The sequence below is a fragment of the Tachypleus tridentatus genome, chromosome 7, assembly GCF_004210375.1.
Source record: "Tachypleus tridentatus isolate NWPU-2018 chromosome 7, ASM421037v1, whole genome shotgun sequence".
Taxonomy (NCBI): domain Eukaryota; kingdom Metazoa; phylum Arthropoda; class Merostomata; order Xiphosura; family Limulidae; genus Tachypleus; species Tachypleus tridentatus.
The window spans coordinates 78577433-78598292 of record NC_134831.1 but is presented as its reverse complement, the minus strand read 5'-3'; the positions used below and the strand labels follow the sequence as shown (position 1 = coordinate 78598292).

The following is a 20860-nucleotide window of genomic DNA, read 5'->3' as shown; positions in this document are numbered from 1 at the left end:
ACCGCCAACGAATAATGGGATTGACAATAACATATTAACTCTCCCACAGCTGAAAGGGTGAGCATGTCTGGTGTGACGGGCATTCGAACCTGCAACCCTTAGATTGCGAGTCGAGCGTTCTAATCACCTGCATGCCGGGACCAGTTGCACAGTTAATCAGCGTTAAGTGGCCAACGGTATTGGCTCAATCTTGACGTTTTAATACGAAGTAATTTGTTTTGCGCATCCCCGACTCAGTGTGCACCAAACTTCGCTATAACGTTCTTTAAAGTACTTACTAGAATCTGTAGGATTCCTGCAAATTATGTACTTCATTTGGAATGGGTGTTTGTTATAATATTTTAAGTATTAATTGTTTGAATTTAAAAGAGCGTAGTTAAACAAAATTGCTATACTTGACGAGTCTGTGTGTATTTTTAATCAAATATGCAAGTCGAAGATTTTTTTCAGAATTGATGGTTCTGAAGAATGTTTAGAGTAAAATCTCTCTATCAAGGACCTATTCCATTAGACTGTTAGAAATGCGTGTGAAAATTAATAGACGTAAGAAACAGGGATGTAATCGAGTTAAAGTACGTCAACGTAGTAGGGAAACAACACATCTTACAACTACGATCAAACATCTAGCTGATATTTTGCGTTTCCCGTTTGGTGTGACGGGAATTCACATCTGCGACCCTCAGATAACAAATCGAGTGCCCTAACCACCTGACCATGCCAGGCCTGTGTATGTCACTAGAGATCGTGTTTAAACTTAAGTATTGTGAGCATATGTCATAAACCGGCATTTAATCATGTTAAAAAACGTGTTCCATTTACACTGTTGGTTACAATACTGATTAGCCGAGTATTTATTTTAAGTAACAAAATCCAATCGCTTACAGCAGAACCTTTTTTTTTTTTTTTTTTTATCAGCCTGCAACTATAATGCGTTGCATGGTAGAACTTCCAACTTTTGGTTCTAAACAGACAAAACACTCCCGAAATTTATCAGTGTCATGCTCCTTACTTCCCGACCCCTTCGTGCCGAATACCTTCAACCCACCCTCATTATTTAAGGGTAGAAAACATTAAATGTACATGGAAGGAATTCTTATGGATACGATAATTTATGTAACATAAATTAAAATACATCCTGTGCTCAAAAGTATTTTGGGGAAGGAGGAAAAAAATCTATAACATATAATTATATAGCATTTCTCTACTTATCCTATCAGTGGTTTCGATATTTACGAGTACACAATATGGCAATTCCAAGTGAAAAAAATATACGAATTACGCCATCCTGCACTGTTGTTGTTTTCTTAATCAAGCACTCCGACGAATATTTCACTTCTATCTTTGAAGAAACAGACTAACACTTAAACAGCTAGAGTTAACTATAAACACATCGACAAGAAATTAACGAAAGGGTTAACAGTTCTTACCCATACAAAGGCGGATTCCAGCGTCTATTCGCGTCTCGTGATGCTGGATATGACATTTGGGATTGCAACTATCTTTACACTAGATTTACATATAAACAAAATACGACTTCTGATTTAACGGAGCTGTACCACTGTTCTTGCAGAACATGCATGGAACCGGCAATATATTAGAAAATGGAATTCAGTTTGTCTTACAGTGAGAGCAGCATCTTTTGTGTACAACACACCGATAACGTAATCCTGTGCATACAATTTACCACACGAACATGAAATCGTAGATAGGTAAGCACACCTGAGACGATCGAACGTAGTTCCGGACAACTACAACCTTCCCATCAGCCTCTGCACATGTCGTGTGACAGTTTATTGGCTAGATAGGGTAAGTTGGCTAACTGGATGGTCCTCCTCAGAGGGCAATACTTACAGATATCTGTTGAGTGATAGAGGTGACAAGAAATAAAAAAACAACAACAACAAAAAATAGCATTATTGATTATAGGTATCAGATCACAATTTTCATGTTTCACATTTTCATAAATTTTCTGTATTGAGTTAGCAGTAAATTATGTACTTTCCGTTTTCTACACAGTTTCTTAGATGTAAGATGACGTCACTTGTTGTTAACGGTGATGCTCTATGTTTAATTAATAAATAATCGGCTTACAGTAAGATATGGTGAGTCCCATATGAAGCAGCTTACTGAAATAACATAAATATATATATACGAAAATAAACTACAAAAATGTCTAATATGTTGTAAGGCAAATATAATTAATTTGCCCAAATGATGTTATCAACAGTTCCTTCTTAGAAGAACTGTAAATCTTTTGGTTTTAGAATAGCTGCATTACCAGAATAAGCTGGAAACACCCCTTCCACTAAACAGTGCATATGTTACTTTATAATTTCGCTATAAGTACCAGACAGGCTGTAGCATTGCCTATGTAGGGAGAGGGGACTCAGATTGTTAATCAAAATGGTACTTTGAATATCTCTTCAAGAGTTCATTAGATTTTATACAGGGTTTCCTTTTATAACAATATCTATGTAATGACTGTGTCACATGTTCTAGGAAAGTCTGTAAATATCATAGTAAATGTTTGAATTTCTTGTTCCTTTTTCTGCTTGTTTTTTATTACGTGATAATTCAACCAATTTCACTGAGCTGACACAATTACCAAGAGAGTATTCGCTTTTATAACATTATTAATAACTAGTAGCAATTAAAAACCACAATTTTAGTCTGAACGACGTTATCATTACCCCTTGAAGTCTGTTTTCTTACAGACATTTGGTATTTCTTTAAAAAGCTTAAGTACATGGTGAAACGGAAATTACCAATCAATATTATTATACAGTTGGAACTTCATTGTACTTAGAACATGGTTATAAAAACAACCTTCCCATGTATATTGAAACACTACATTAAAAAACAAGTAAACAAGTAAAGAAAACCTTCTCAGAAAAGGAATTAAAAGTAGGGATGGTTAATATCAATACTTCATAAACAATGTAAACAAGATATTAAGGATGGCAATTGCAAAAACACTGCAGTCCTTGAAATATTCTATTTTTTATTATTTTTAATCGGTTTTTTAAATATAGAGGTCACTCTTCAGGACGTAATTTTACGGCTAATATTTGATAAAAGCGTTTAAATAATATTTCTTATTTGAAAGTTAATAACACGAAATAAATACACATATTTTTTTTCAAAACTGAACAAAAATATATATACATTCCTTACATAAATTAGCTGAGGGTGCCCATTAATAAACCAAAAATGTTATACATAACAATGTTACATAATGACCCTCTTCCTTCTTTCTTTTGTTAATAAATCTCTAATAACCTCATCAGATGCCAATCGATATTCTGATTTCTGGAAGCCTATAGTTGACTCATTTACCTGATTAAATACTGGCGTCTTGAAGTGCAAAAGCCAAAAGTCTGTAAAAAAATGAGGTGTTTCCTATTTAAGGTTTTTTATCCACTTTCTCAAGCACAAATCCTAAAACGAAATAGTCCTTACACACCGTCGGACAATTTCAAGTCACTATATCAAAACTTGTCGTAATCAAGCCAGCCAACCCTGGATGCTAACACAAACACACACACACACAGTGGAGCATCGTTATAATAAGATAAAATACGTGAAGATATAATCAAAATGTAATAACTTAGTTTCAGTTTATCAAATATGCTTTCCCTCCATTTATATGTTTTAATCCATTTTATTTTGATTAAAATGTTATTCTAATTACACTTTCTTCTGTTATTGTAAAATACAAAATCCATAATGTTTAACAACTGAATACAAAATGTGACTCTACTCTAGGTTATTGTTCGTTTTATGATTTCCGTTTCACAATTCCAACTAACATAATTAAACTACGGGTAATTTCGCTCTCTTACCATTATCAATTTAAAATGGTGCCAAGAAGTTATCAAATAGTTTAATAATATTAGTTTTTAATTTTTATATCAAATGCTTTGAGACACGCTATTATCATATCTTTAACACATAAACTATTTCCTGCTTTAGGAAGTACCCTGTAGTTCGTACACTTTTTAAAATCATGACGTCATATGTTTGACTTTAATTTCAACATAGAGCGAGTTATCTTCATCACTATTATTGACCTGGCATAACCAGGTGGTTAAGGCACTCGACCCGTAATCTGAGGGTCGCGGGTTCGAATCTCCGTCACACTAAACATCATATCCCTTTAGCTCTTTGGGCGTTACAATGTAACGGTCATTCCCACTATTCGTTGGTAAAAGAATACTTGGCGGTAAGTGATGGATGACTTAGAAATGGTCCGGTGGGGTGGACCCGGCATGGGCAGGTGGGTTAAGGCGTTCGACTCGTAATCTGAGGGTCGTGGGTTCGAATCCTCGTCGCACCAAACATGCTTGCCCTTTCAGCCGTGGGGGCGTTATAATGTGACGGTCAATCCCCCTATTCGTTGGTAAAAGAGTAGCCCAAGAGTTGGCAGTGGATGGTGATGACAAGCTGCCTTCCCTCTAGTCTTACACTGCTAAATTAGGGACGGCTAGCGTATATAGCTCTTATGTAGTTTTGCGCGAAATTCAAAAACAAAACAAAACAAAATCCCTTCTTTCTCTTGCTCAACACTTCAGTTTATAATATATCTCAAATAACTACTGACGTTTCGAAAGCGTGACATTATTTTCATTACGAAACTATAGCAAAGAAACGGTTGTTGATGAAGTGGAACATGCATATAATACATTACAAACAAAAGTACTGATAACACTGCCACAGCGGCTTGTCTGCGGATTTACTACGCTTCGATACCCGTGGTGGGTAGAGCACAGACAGTACTACCCTGTATAGTTTTGTGCTTAACTTCAAATAACAATAACATTGATTAGACTGTTTGCAGTATTGGTGGAGATCTGTTGAAATCAAAATTATAAAAGATAGTCCTTAAACTGAAATATGGATGGAACAGAAGCTAAATATTTCACTTATTTAAAATGTTCAGTGTTAAAAGCAGGCATTTAGTAGCCACAAATTTATCATTTTAGTTTTAGTACCAATGATCTTTACTCATTATATGCAATCACACTCTATAGAAATGGTACAACCCTTGGTCAGCGCAATCAAAGCCACAATATAGGAGTACTCTTAAAGAGATTTGTTTGGTATGTTGAATTTCACACAAAGCTACAAAAGGACTTAATCCAATAGCTAATTTGAAGTGATAGGTTACAGGGAAGGCAGATGGTCAACCTTACTCACCACCAAATCATGGAGTACTCTAATTGCATAGTGGACTTGACAGTCTCGCTCTAACACCCCTAAGACTAAAAAAGGCGAGTATTTTGGGTGTCGGGATTCGAGCCCGTAAATTGCGAGTCAAGCGTCCTTACCGTAAGACCATTAACAGAAACTAGAACGAATAGTAAAATTTTACCAATAACACGAAAGATTTTATAATATTTCAGTCGTTGACATTCACGTTAATGAGAATGGAGCCCAAATACAAGTATATTTAAACTATATTATTTAGGTTTCAGAACCCGAATAGCAGATATTTGTCTAAATAAATATATAAATAAAATTAATACATTATTATAAAAAAGAGGAAGTTCTCTGATCTGTACTGTAAATTTAAAAAAAGAGCCCTAATAGCAAAACCAGATCTTATAGTCCTTGATAAAATGATAGCACCTTTCTACAAAACTGTATTTAAATCTAACCATTCATACCAAGGGGTAGGAGATTTGGACTAGAAAGCTGAAAACGTTGAGTCTGAGAATATCTACATAAACTTTTATAAAGTTTATTGACTTGTTATTTCTCAAGTGTAGCTTGATGAAAAACAGTTTAGACTTAGACTACTTCTGTTGTCACACTAAACATACTCGTGGGGGCGTTATAATGGTACGGCCAGTCCCACTATTCGTTGGTAAAAGAGTAGCCCAAGAGCTGGCAGTGGGTGGTGATGACTAATCGCCTTCCCTCTAGTATTACACTGCTAAATTAGGAAAGGCTAGCCCAGATAGTCCTCGTGTAGCTTTGCGCGAAATTCAAAACAAACCAATCGTTGTGTTAAGCAACGATAAAATAAAACGGTATTGTTGCAGCCACAGTAAGAAAAATAGAATTACTTTAGATCCTCACATAGCTTTCTTATTATATATAAAACAAATATGTTTATTATTCTTCACCTGAATTAAAAATGTCAAATGATTTGATTTACCTTGAACATTATGCACCGTCAGAGATCTGTGAAATTACATTCACCAGCATTGTATACTTTTATTTAAGAGCTCCGTAAAGTTTATCGGAAATTTTAAAATATGTCAAGCACTTCCAATCTTTTCCCAATAATGAAAAATAAGTTAGTGCAAATAATATGAACGAATACAAATATTTAGCGACAAGGTTCTTGTAAAGTTCGATTGTAATAAATCTAAACCCTGCTTTAAAAAGGCTTTCAAAATAACCTGTAATTCACTATTATTCACTGCTAAGAGAATTAACTCTTAAACGTAGGGATGTCAAAGGAAGCAGCGAACGCTGATGTGGGTACTTGCAACGCGAGTATCTAGAGAACACGGTCAGCGTATTACTGTTTATCGCACAAATTATGAAATATACTAACTTCAACGCTAGTGGCATGAAGCAATGAATAAATCCAGACAACGTACACTTAGCTGCGACAGGTTCTTACTTTTTGAATTATTAACAAATATTTATGCTTGAAAGCATCAGCAGTGAATGAGAAGAACACCGACTAATAAAACCAAAAAATATCCTCGGGTTACTCTCGTTCCTAGGGTTAATTTCGAATAGCACAGCTCAGAACGAAAGCGTGATCTATATAAAACTTAATCTGCATTCAATTATACCTTAATTCACCACTTCACATTTGTTCAGTGTGAGTCAGTGAATTATAAGACAAACTGTACGAAGTTTTCTAGCACATGAATAATACGATACAATGCAAGTAATTCCAAGTTGATTTATTTTGTTTTTTGTGTTTGTGTTTTCTTATAGCAAAGCCACATCAGGTTATCTGCTGAGCCCACCGAGGGAAATCGAACCCTGATTTTAGCGTTGTAAATCCGTAACTTACCATTGTAATAACGGGGACGACATTTATTTTTTTTTTTGCTTTGTTTACAAGAAATCACCTACGGTTTGAGCTTCAATAGAATTTTGGCTTTATTTTGGTTCAAGAGTAAAATTAAACCAAAGGCCATTGAAAATGCGAACTAATATGTGACATATAGTCCTAAAATTCCTCGTCTACACCTCGAAGTTCACGAAAAAAAGTAGAGTTGTTAGGGCCAAGGAAAGCAAGTCACGTACCCTTATAAAAGATAGTTTCATCCCAACATTGAAAATGGGAACATGCACTTGATAGTTTGTTACATTCCATCCAAGCATCGTAATGGTTGTAAAAAGATGTCAAGTGAGTCCAACTCATCATAAACCAGGCGATCAAAACATAAAAATGTGGCTGAATGATTCATTACCGCCTCGGGTTGGTATTCATTTGACGGCACTATATTCTGACTTGCGCGTGAATTCAGTACAAAAAACCAAACAAAAACTGCAGTCAATATGGCGCCCGCACAGAAGCGCTCAGAAATGAGGCTTATTTTTCTGGTACATGGATGTAATGATTACATTGGACTGAATTTCAGGATACGTTGAACAGGCGAAAGAAATACACGCTATACAAGCTATTATTAACAGCAGAATAAATTTTAATGTTGTGCTAATCTCTCGTATTTTTTATGTTAATATCTGCATACTTTGTAGTAATAAGTTTATATTCTGCACAATTATATCTCGGTATGAATATATGAATTCACGACCATGTGTTTAAGATGCTTTATGTGTTAAAATATTACATTTTTTCTTCTGCTTGGTTTATTTTTACTTCATTCAAATTTAAATTTGATCACAAAATTTACAACTATGAAAAATAAAATCAATCAGACAATGCATCCGTGAATGTGTTGAAAAGTACCTGATCTAATATTCATATCTAAAACCCATCTTTCTAATATTAACTACACTCTGAAATGTAAAAACACGGTGTTTGATCTTTCAAAAATAGCTATATAAAAGTAAATAACAGTCTCTACATATAAACTACATTTCTTCATAAAACCAACAACAGCGAGACACATTATTCAGTTGCATGTTTGGATTATCACGCAAAGTTATACACGGGCTATCTGCACTAGTCTTCCCTAATTGAGTAGTGAAAGACTAGAGGAAAAGCAGCTAGTCATCAACACTCACCGCCAACTCTTGGGCTACTCTTTTACCAACGAATAGTAGGATTAATCGTCACATTATAACGGCCCGATGGCTGAAAGGGAGAGCATATTTTGTGGGATGGGAATTTGAACCCCCCTCTCAGATTATGAGTCGAGCTCCCTAACCACGTGGTTACGTTGAATGTACACAATGTTAATATATTTTAAAAAATCACATTTAATATCATCTCCGCATAAAGTTTAATGAGGTGTAAAAGTTCTTGAAAATAAAGTTTGTTTGAACTTAAGCACAAACCGACAAACACAACGGACGAACTGTGCTCTGCCCACCATGGGTATCGAAACCCGCATTTTAACGCTGCAAGTCCGCAAACATGCCGCTGTGCTACGAGATGGCTGAAAATGAAGAAACAAGAGTGATGTACGTTGTTAGCTAATACGATATATATTAATTATATTATATTAATTATAATTTGGTGTTTTTTGTTTTTTACACGTCTGAAATGTTGTTACTGTTACTGCAGTTTCGTGAAGTGTAGAAATAAAACACAATAATATGCAACATCAGTTACAACCATGTCTGAAAGTTCTTTGAGGAATAACTGGTTCAATGCAACATATGAAAGTGTTAAAAAAAGAAAGAAACCAACCCCAAACATTTTTTTTTTTTTACTGTCAGATTTCTTGGACCTGGCGTGGGATGCTCGACACACAATCTGATGGTCACAAGTTAGAATTCCCGTCACCGAGATGACAAAGTTATTTATGCCCTTTGTTATATCGTAGCTGCTTATGACATTTAACGTTTTCTACATTCTTCTGATGAAGCATTAACATTTTTTGGTATGAAAGAGTCGTATGGCCATTGACCTCAGTGGTAACAGCATGCTTTGTAAGCTGATTGTTCTTCGCACAATATGTGTTGGCTTTTGATTTGATCTTACCAGTTAATCCTACTCCCTCTTTCTAGGAACAAATCTGACCCCCCGCTAGTACAGCGGTAAGTCTACGGATTTACAATGCTAAAATCAGGGGTTCGATTCCTCTCGGTGGCTTCAGCAGATAGCCCGATGTGACTTTGCTATAATACACACACATACAAACCTGATGCTTGTCTTAGGTGGTTGCCTTCTGGGCCATTCACTAGGGGATAAAAAGATCTTGCCTTAACAAAAATACCGGTCAATTCTAAACTAGTTGGGTTGTTGTTGTTCTTTGTAACTAAGCACAAAGCTACACAATAGGCTATCTGTGTTTTACTTACCACGGCTATCGAAACCCGGTTTTTAGCGTTGTAAGTCGCTGTGTCACTGGGGACAACTAGTTGGGATTAAGGTGGTAAAGGGAAGGGGGAACAACTACAGAAATTTACATATCCAGAGTAGTACTACTGTCAAAACTCTTTGTTGAATTGGATATAAAACCCAGTAAGAAAGCACCACGACTGAAACATTACTATCAGTGATAATAGCTTTAGTACTTGAGAGTATAAAGCCCATTGATGTTTTATGTTATGTTAACAAACAAGCTGATCACAAAGCGGCGTTTCTTCAAATACTGCGAGGTCGTGGGTTCGAATCCCAGTCACTCAAAACATGCTCGCTCTGTCAGCCATGGGGGCTTTATAATGTTTCGGTTAATCCCACTATTTGTTGGTAAAAGCGTAGCTCAAGAGTTGGCTGTGGGTGGTGATGACTAGCTGACTTCCCTCTAGTCTTACACTGCTAAATTAGGTACGACTAGCGCATGTAGCCCTCGTGTAGCTTTGCGCAAAATTCAAAACAAACCAAACAAATCCTCCAATACCAGGGCTAATCGGATTAACAATCCTCACTGTCGCAGCGGTACGTCTGCGGGTTTAGAACGCTAGAAACCAAGTTTCGATACCCGTGGTGGATAGAGCAGAAATAGTCCATTGTGCTAACTACAAATAAACAAACATCACGATGGCTGGGATACATCAGACACAGCAGCGGTCTATTAGACATTTTTGTAAACCAACTTTCATGAACAATGATTGTTGAGGTGTAAGTTAACTGTAACCATTATCAAGTTATTTTTACATTTTTAAAGTTTGACTATTTTAATCAGTTGGTGTTGAGATCCTGTTATATTACTGTATCATAGTACAAGAACATCTATTAATTAAGTAATCGTTACAGGAATAAAATATATATTTACATCACATGACAGTAAGACTGTCATACAAATATATTACAACACATTGATCAGTTGTGACATGTGAAAATATAACAGTCAATGAAAATCTTAATTTTATGTGCTAAATGCTTTTATTTTTGTAAAGATTAGTCAACTTTTATAAGTACAGAAAAAATAAACAGGTGGCACTGTACAAGCAATTTTAGCTTTAAAAGGTCATTAAAACTGACAACCATATTTATTGTTTGAGAACAATGTCTATTTCACAGCTCGATATCAAAGTTCCTCTTATATCCCTAAGTTCATACCCATATACTACGCACTGAATTACTAATTTATTACATTTCGTGTACCTCACTTACCTACTTCTTGGTAAAAACATCAACCCATCGATGAAGACAGAACCAGATAGTAGAATGTACCAGCACGTGCTCAGTTCATTTCGACTACATAGAAAACAATAATTACATTCTAAATTAATGGTAAGTATATTCAGGTAATTTTTGTTAGCTTATCAAGACACTTAATGCAAACTGAATGTCATTACATACATTAAATAATAGCGTTTAAATGTCCTGTAGTTACGGTTCATATCATCATGGTTACAATTCAGAATACGTAGTTTTTCTCATAAACTAACTGTTTGGTAACTCATAGTAACTCATAAACGTTTGTTTCTGCAATTGTAAAGAAAAGTGTAATAATTTTAACAAATGATGGTGAACTGTGACATTGTGTAAAATACTATACACTACTTAATAATTACCACAATTGTGTGTTGTAGTGAATGTCGCGTAAAATACATTTTGCCAACGAAGTTAGTCAAGTAGATTCTCATATGTCAAGTAACTTTGGAATATTTAAAAAAAAATCACTCTGATCTGTTATTGATATATTGATATTCACCCACCTTTGGATAACAGGAAACGTATTAATATTGTAACGGATTTACCATCACGTACTTATTTCACTATCTATGTTTATTTCAGTTAAATATACATATATTTATAAATGCCTGTTTTCTGAATATGGAAGATTCTCGAGCGTAAGAATCAACAATGCATGTATCTACATAAATACCAGTATTATTGCCAGCTGAATTTTCGAGAATATTGCCTAATAAGTATAAAACGTAGCCATACTATCGTAACACGCAAGGAGACAGTTTTAATATTTTTAGGTCGCTACAGTCAGTATACTATAAACCTTAGAAACTATAACTATGATAAACGTTTATTAGTATGAAAACTGTAAATATTTGACCAGGAACGTTTACAGATTTCGAACACAACGAACCCTTCAACCAGCTTCTGACGTTAGCATTTCTACGACTACATTGGATATTGCCGTTGGTGAAAAACTCACGTGAGACCAGACAAGTAGAGAGATAGCTAGCTTCCCTCTCAGCGAAGTGTACCTGTGTTTCAATTACAAGTGATTTTGAAGTTATAACAATCTTAGATTTGGGGTTTTATTTAGAATCCCTCTATTTGTGAAATTGCATTAGCTGAATTAGTGCTTTAGATGTTCAGATGTATCAAAATATGAAAGGAATTCATCAAACTAGTTACACATGATGTAAACATAATACGGGCACTGTATAAAACGTTTTCTCTCAAAAATTCATAACCGTTTATCTCCTGCTAAAATCACAACGAGGTTTATAAAATATTTAAGAGTCAATTGAATCGTGATCCAAACGACAAGACAAAGAAAGCCCCCCCAGTGGCAAAATGGTATGTGTACGGACTTGTACCACCAGAAATCGGATTTCGATACCCTTGATGGGCAGAGCAAAGATAGCACTTTGAGTAGCTTTGTGCTTAATGGAAAACAAGAAGACAAAGAAAATATTTATTAATTTTGTAACTGATTCTGATGCAAAATCAGTCTGTAATTATGTAGTCCTTTTTTGTGCACAAATATTTATGTAGTTTCTCATTGAAACGTGTGTAATTCCCAGGATAATTCTTCAGTATTACATAAATATTTAGAGAATATTATTAAGCTGAAATTATAAAAGAATAATAAAAAATACGTTTTTGAATTTTACCAACATTCTTTTACCAACATATAGGTATCTAACACTCAACCCTGGATTAACCATTAAGCAAAATAATCACTTGCTTAGGGTACCAAGGGAAGGGGGTCACCAGAGAGTTTTACCCCAGCTATCATGCCCTTAACTATTTCACAGCCACACTGAACGTAGTCGATTTTTTTTATACTTGTCCTTATCTGTTGTGTTCGACTTTACTCTGCATTGTTAAAAAAACGTTTTCTTTAGCTCGGTGAGCGACTAAAGTTTCGAGAAACTACTAAACTATGTATCTGAAGCAAGAAGTCACTGAATACTGTAAAAAGCAGTACAAAATGTTGATAAAACTTCAGATACAAGATGGTCGTATATTATGATGTCTGACCTTTAAGATGGAATATTTTTTTCCTGAATCATTCCTTGTGTTGTGGCTATTGATAAGAAATTATAGACAGTGGAACTGTTTTGTTTTACCTTTTACTGCTTTATTCAGTCACATCTACAGAAAAATAAAAAGTATAATACCACAGAAACATAAGTCAAACGAAATGGTGACGGATGTGTAGAGAGACGTAACTAGTTTTGTTTTTTTCGGCTTCTGTTTTCGTACGTTGTATTTGGATTACTGTCTCGATTGTTTCAGTTTTATTTGGCTAATATTGCATTATTCACATATGTTTTGTAATATTTTTATAAGAGTGTTTCTCACTGAAGGTTTTTTGAGCTGTAATTGTTTTGGCTTTAAACACTTTGCTGTAAAAAACCTCCTTTGCGAATGAGTACATGTTTTGAAATTTGTCATAGCAAGAAAAATTCCAAAAGGAACGCCACTGTAGCAATACCACTGTTCATAGATTACATGTAACCTGTAAGAATATTTGGGCATGTGTGTATTCCATTGTGATTATGTAATAATAATAAATGATTTGAAGCTGAGATTTACTTAGAGGAGGGATAAATACAAGTGTGGTCGGTCTTAAACGTGATTTCAGACCGGGATCCCTTTTTTTTATCCCCATTCAAAAATTACTAACAAAATTTTGTCAAACATAACATTTTTAGACCTAAAAATGGAGATTACAATCATATTCTCCTCACTTCTTCCTTGATCATATCCTGACGTCAGGATGGCCCGATCCGACCCGCCTGGCCCTCTGGTGATATTATTTATGAGACGAACGAACAATCCGAGACAGGAACACAGAGACAACGACGACAAACTTTTAAGTGTAATTCTACTATTTTGCGACAATAAATTCAGATCAGTATGTGTGATATTACATTTTTGAAAAGCTGGAAAAATAACTGACTGATCGGAGCAGTCTAAAGGCGATAATTCGACCTTTTAGGTCACATTGCGTAAGATTCAACATTAATCTTAACGTTGTTATGTATTCGCTATACTACTAGTAGTAGTACACCGTGGCCATACAAACATACTGTAAAGAACCAACAGATTAACAAAATCAATTCAGGAACTGAACAAGTTCATGTGAGCAAGGTTAGTACTAGGCTTAACGTTAGTGGCCTCATTTGCAATGTATTAGCATTAGGCCTAACGTCAATGTTATGTGAGAACTGTGGCAATAACGTTAGGCCTAAATTCTGAAACTAGTTTAGTGTAAGTACACTGGAAACGCTACTGTACCCTGGAATAATGAAGTAAATTATTCCCAATTTAAGGCCATCGTTTTGAATTTGCTTTCGCATCCAGGCACACAGATAAAATTTCAGACATATGCCTATTTTGTTGATGTATGGTTTGTTGCCTCATCTAAAGTCCCCAGGTCAAAACTGAGCTCAAAGGTGAGGTTGTAACTCATTCTTCAGATATTTGATTAGCCTAGGCCTAACCCAGTATTTAGTAGTTCAATGTGTAGTACTGTTTACAATTGAATACATGTTATGTATGTGTACCAGTACAGAATGATCACTGTCTATATAGGCTACTACAGTATGTGTTGTTGATCACAAGTTGTTTTGGAATACTTTTTGGCTCACAATGGATTTGCATATTACCACTGACATTGCTTCTTGCATATAGCTACCATAGCAATAACCTTAACGAAATTTTTTCAATGACTGCAAACTAATTCTTCTAAAATGGATTGAAGCCAGTTTCGAATCGATTCGAGTGGTGCACAAAAGTGAAAAACTGGCAAAAACAACCAACGAAAAGCTTTGGATTTAGGGGCCAAGACTGGAAAGCTGACTAATTATTTAACTGAACTTACACATGATCTTCCAAATCAATAGCCATCTCCGCCATCAGAAGTCACTTGTACTGCACCTGACTCTGACAAGATTGAAGTTGAAACAAGCTTCACACCTACAAGTACCACTTTGTCCACTTCAAGGTCAGAAAATCATGATGACGTTGAGGTGTCACAGGCTGGCTCAACTGGCACAAGTCTCACAATTGATCTCACTTTGTCTGTAAATTCTCCTGATATCTCTGGTGTTAATGTTGATGCAAGTTGCTCTACAAGACAGTAGAAGTTGAAATAATTGCTGAAAATGAAACTCTACTAGACTATGGTAAAATACTTCAGTCTACAAAAGATGAAGAAACTAAAGCAAAAGATCCAGGGTTGTGGCTCGATTTCTCTGCTGATGATGTGGCTTATTGAATTGCTTGTGGACCCACTAACCGTCAACACCACAATGGGCCATTTGGCAAATCTCGTCGGACTTTCAGTAGTGACAAACCAACGAGATACTGTTCGCAAAAAACGTTTCTTTGGGGTAAAAGCCAATAGTGAGCAATACAAGAGAGAGTGGTTGTTGTATTCACCATCAACAGGGTCAATTTACTGCTTTGTTTATAAATTTTTTGCCCCTAAATTTTTTCGCGTTTTGTTAAAAGAGAAGGGTTCAGTGACTGGTGAAATACTATTGTAATTGATCATCACGAAAGAAGCACTACTCACCGGGACTCTATGCTAACATACTTAACTTACAGACAAGGTTTAGGCTTGCAACAAGAGTTGGAAAAACAAGTTAAAGAAGAGTGCAGTTACTGGGAACATGTCTTGGAGCGTGTAATAGCTATTATTCGTACGTTAGCTGAACGTGGCCTGGCTCTTCGAGAAACAGATGAAAAATTTGGTTCACTGTAAAATGGGAAATTTTTAGGGCTGCTTGAGCTCATAAGTCAGTTTGATCCATTTTTAGCTAGGCACATTTCAAAATATGGAAATCCTTCTTACTTGTCCAAAACCACCTGTGAAGAATTCATTGAACAATAGCTCAGAAGGTCCACGCATTCATTGTTGACTAAGTAAATTCTTCTGGTTATTTTAGCTTGTCGGTTGACTAGACGCCAGATCTATCAAATATAGGTCAATTAAGTGTTGTACTTTGATACTTAAAAGATGGGCAGCCTATTGAACGCTTCTTAACCTTTCTGGAACTGAAAAGCCATACCGGTGAGGAAATGGCAATCCAGGTATTGCAGAACTCACGTAAAGTTTGCAAACTTAATTTTTCAAAATGTCGGGATCAGTCTTACGACAATGCTGCTCACATGTTTTGGCGTTATAAGGAGATGCAGCAAAAGATCTTAGAAGAAAATAAGCTTGCCATATATGTGCCCTGTGCAGCCCATTCACTAAATCTGGTAGGCGAAGTGATGTTGACTGCTGTCACTTGCACATTTGGGATCAGAGACATTTTTATACATTTTTTTTCTGCCTCAACCAGCTGAGGGAAAATTCTTAAAGCTTGTCTTGAAAACAAGCTTTAAGAATCTTCCACCAGCTGGTTGAGGCACATGCTATGGCAACAACAGCAATTTTGAAGTCTTTCTTTAAGATTTTGGAACTTTACAATGTCTAGTTGAAGACCAGTCATAAAAGAGAGACACCAGAAGAGAAGCAGACAATATTGCAAGTTAGATATAAGAACTAGAATTTATTTTTATATTAATCATGTGGGATGAGATTTTGCAAAATTTCCTAGAGCAAGTCAAGTTCTGCAAAATGAGGATGTGAACTTAAAACCATGTGCAGATGTGTACGGGTCATTAGCTGACCAACTACTCACTTTAAGGGATGACTCTGAAAGATTTGAAGCAGTTGCAAAGGAAATACTATCAGATGTTGATTACAATGCAACTCAAACTCGCAAACGTGTCAGAAAGAAGGTACTCAATGATGGAGATGCACAAGAAGTAGATCTGAATGCCAGAGATAAATTTCGTATCACCACCTTCTACACAATTGTTGACAAACTAGAAACCCAGATGAGAAGAAGAGGAGAGATGTACAAAGAAATAACAAACAGATTTTCTTTCCTAAGTGATGTGACAAATGACGTCACTTCATCTGCTGAATTTGGAAGGTACTCTCAGTGTTCTCAAAAGCTAATTGATGCTTACCCAGAGGACTTGGACACTAACCTCTCTGCTGAGCTTCAGCAGTTTCGCTGATATGTGTGCCATAAGTTCAGTGCAACAAAAACTGCAAAAACCAGATTCAGTCATGCTGAACTTTATAAAAATAATTCAGAAGACAAAATTGAGTGTGCGTTTCCAAACTTAGACATTGCATTGCGTATATTTTTAACATTAATGGTCACAAATTGCACAGTTGAGCGTTCATTTTCTCAACTCAAGCATGTGAAAATTCCCAACAGAACAACTATGCGACAAGACAGGCTGGATGCCTTGTCTCTGCTATAGAAGCAGGTTTGTTACGCCAAATTAGTTGTGAGGACTTGAGCAAATACTTTGTAATTAAAAGTCTAAAAAAAAACTTTTTAAAATTTAAATAAATATTAAGGCATAAGTAAATAATTTGCTTACATGGTTTTAAGTTCAAAGTGAGAAATTGTTAACATCAAAGCGAGAATTTTTGCATAAAAGGGTTTTGAGTAAATTTTTCATTTTTGTTAACATCAAAGTGTGAACTGTTAACTCAGAGTGAAAACAAATATACAGTAAAATACTTCTATTTAGTTATCATTAATCAAACAAGTGATTTTCCTCATCGATTTGATCCATGCCCAATCTGTTAAATAAATAAAAAAGTTTTTATTTAATATAGTTGCGGGGCTGACCTGGAAGAAAACTGAAGAAGGGTTATAAATTTTCAATCTTTTATTTCATTTTCAGCACTTATTGAAACTTAATGTCTCGTCAGTTAAGCAATTGAGGGCACCATTGTTGGACTATGCTTAGGGTATCAATTTTCCTTAATCCGGCCCTGCTAACACTCGCATTCGTTCACATAATAACAACATGCTGAAAACATATCTTACGTCAGATACAATAGTGAATAATGATTATTTAAATTTTCAGCCAAATACAAGAACCTTTAAACATAAATCCTCACACACACACATGTAGCAGATATCCACACCGATTCACTTCAGAGCTACTAACACAAACTGTTCCTAATTTTAAAACTGTCTGACAAACTGGAAGAAAGCTATTAGTGAAAAGCAACCAATATAGATATTCTTGAGTTCCTAGTATAATCGAATAGAGATTTGACCGTCACCCTTATAACGCATCTACGGCTCCAAAATGCGGAACGCGATTTTGTGGCAACGGGACGTGAACCATGAACCCTCTGATTCACAGCTAGAATCATTAACCGCTAAGCGAAATGCGGAACGCAATTTTGTGGCAACGGGACGTGAACCACGGACCCTCTGATTCACAGCTAGAATCATTAACCGCTAAGCTTCCCTCGACCGTAGCGAAATTTTACAGCATGATCGGCATAAATATCCAGAAATAATGTAGGCATAGCTTACTAACGTCCCCAGTAGTCTGGAGGAAATTGTTAAATATGTAAACAGCTTTAAACTGTTCACATTTCAGGAAAGTGGCATCTGAGAAAGATCTGGAACTGTCAAATATTATTTGATTTAAATAAGATATATTTGAATCACATGTATTATTATGTGTTAAAAATGCGTACCTAGTGAAACGTCAATAACATTATACAGAACGTTGGGATTAGGACACATATATCAAGAGTTTCTGGAACATTCCTTGTACACGCAAATGGCAAGCCATCGAGGCAATAACGGGTTGTCGAACGAATCAATTATAACATGAATTTCAATCTCACGTTGTCTGTACAATGCATTGGATTAACGCTTTATGAGCCTTATGCATCGGTAGGTAGCAGGGATCGTAATATACTGTCTCAATGCGTTAAGGCACTGTAGACAGGAATCCAATATGATCATAGCGTACTAACGCAAGGCGTTGCCGAAGTAGCCAATCACACTTCACTTTACATTACATATTTCTTTATTTAAGAAAAGATTCAACAGTATTCGTCAACTTTTGTCCTATGCAGTCAACAATAAATATAAGGAATACGAACAATTTACAACAGAGGCAATAATAACGCGTATATCAACGACGCGTTGAGTCAATACATTACTCCTTTGGTTATAAACTGTAGCACCTTAACTTACATGTTGATATAACACGCAATCGAAAGTTCAGCTATGCGTTGAACCAATATCTTATGCCCTTGATGGCCTGCTACGTAAGCTCCATAAGTTATAAGCTTGAGGGCTTATGACGCTACAAATCGAGGTTAATAACATATCCGCATTGGGCACAGTGCAGATAACTCACATTATAGTTAAAAATCATGAAAAATAAAAAAATATACGTTATTTGAATCACGACGCCATATTTTTTATTTACCTTTAGTTTGGTTGTTTGTTTTGAGTTTCGCGCAAAGCTGCACGAGGGCTATCTGCGCTAGCGTCCCTAATTTTGTAGTAAGACTAAAGGGAAGGCAGCTAGTCATCACCATCCACCGCCACCACTTGAGCTACCCTTTTATCAACGAATAGTTGGATTGAACGTCACATTATAACGCCCCAACGACTGAAAAAGCGAGCATGTTTGGTGTGATGCGGATTCGGACCTGCGACTCTCAGATTACGAGTTGAGCGCTTTAACTCTCTAGACATGCTGGGCCTGTACCGTTATGAGTTGCTGCCTAACAGAATAATATAAATTGTATTTTTACAGAACTATAAGCAAACGACATTTTCAAATCTGAAAATCAAGATGAAGTATTTCAGATTTCTGGGTCTCAGTAAACAAAATGAATAATTATGAAAATAGTAAGACATTTCGGAAACTAATATACAGCGATACAAAAATAAGGGCGTTTTATAATTCTTGCTGTTTGAGCGTTTATCTCAAAGTAGAAAGTTGGATGAACAACGAGTGTGCTGCCATCTACTAGTTCTTTACCTTACTACTTTGGTTACGAAAGACGAGTGTTTCAAATCAAAATTATTAACATTTTTTAAAGTTAAGTAATCATTACTTACGTCCGATACTGATTAATTAGAAACAATTACATTTTGACCTTTAAACCTCTTAGTTGTGATGAAACTAATAAACGACAAAAGAAAACTCGCTTCAACGGCGCATTTTGGGAGAAACCATTTTTCAACTTTCTGTGCTCTTTATTGCTATAAAAGCAAAATATTCTTTTTTTTTTTAAATTGCAATAATTAATCATTGCAGCAAAAAGCTGCACTTTTCTTTCTGAGTCCTATTTTAAATGTAACATGTTAACCGAAACGTAACACACATAATTGCAATTATAATACATATCACAATACTTTTCGGTAACAAAAAGAGCGGTGTTCTAAAGTATCAGGCCTTCTGTTTGGTCTAAATGGTATTTCTTGGAGTTTTTTGTAATATTTCAAATGTTTATAAGTTGAATGTGAGTTGCGTCATATTTAATTGCTGTGTTTTCAGCCAGGGACACGATTAATTTTTTGTTTGTTTTTCAACAAAACTGTTTACATTTTTGACTCACATTTTCAACAAACTATTTTCTGTGAACGTTGAAACACGTTCTTACTGAAACCACTGAATTCACTTTGACCATGTACTCTTTTTCCAAACAGTTTAAAATAGAACATTTTATTGAAACAGAGAGCTTTTTCAAAGCTTATACACAAAGAACCAGTTAATTCACATTACATGCCACATGTTCATCAAATCTTGTAAATTCCTAAAATTATATCTAAACATCTTCCATTCGTTTCATAGACTGAAACCAGTTGCATAACAATAGTAAACTCACTTTTTGAAACTTAGTTTTGAGCACTGAAATATCAGGTCGTTGTTGTTGTTTTGAATTAATCATAAAGCTACAGAATGGGATATTTGTTATCTGCCCACCACGGGTATCGAAACCCGGTTTTTAGCGTTGTAAGTCCACACACATACCGCTGAGCCACTATAGGGCGAAATATCAGATTATTGCATAAGTATTGTCAGAATATTTAATACAGAAAGTGCATCATCATTTCTGTCTTAAAGGCTTTAATGATTAAAATATGTAGTAGAACGTGTACAAAAATGTTCAGACAAATAAAAGAAACCAATCCAACTTCACTTTTTCAGATCATTAATCAAATAAACCTTTATGAACTATCTCCATGGAAAAGAACTTGGAACACA

The 20860-nt window shown here is 35.5% G+C and overlaps 1 protein-coding gene across 2 annotated transcripts in view; it reads right to left on the bottom strand.

Moving 5' to 3' along the window:
* LOC143256040 (rap guanine nucleotide exchange factor 2-like) overlaps positions 1-20860 on the bottom strand; it is a 146420-nt gene that overhangs the window by 110924 nt on the left and 14636 nt on the right. Inside the window, exon 4 of one of the 2 annotated variants that reach the window (XM_076512632.1) lies at positions 10721-10804. In XM_076512632.1, coding sequence (XP_076368747.1) covers positions 10721-10804 — 84 coding nt within the window. Of the gene's footprint in view, positions 1-1427; positions 1677-10720; positions 10805-20860 lie in introns of those variants that run through there. The other variant, XM_076512635.1, reaches the window with a different exon arrangement.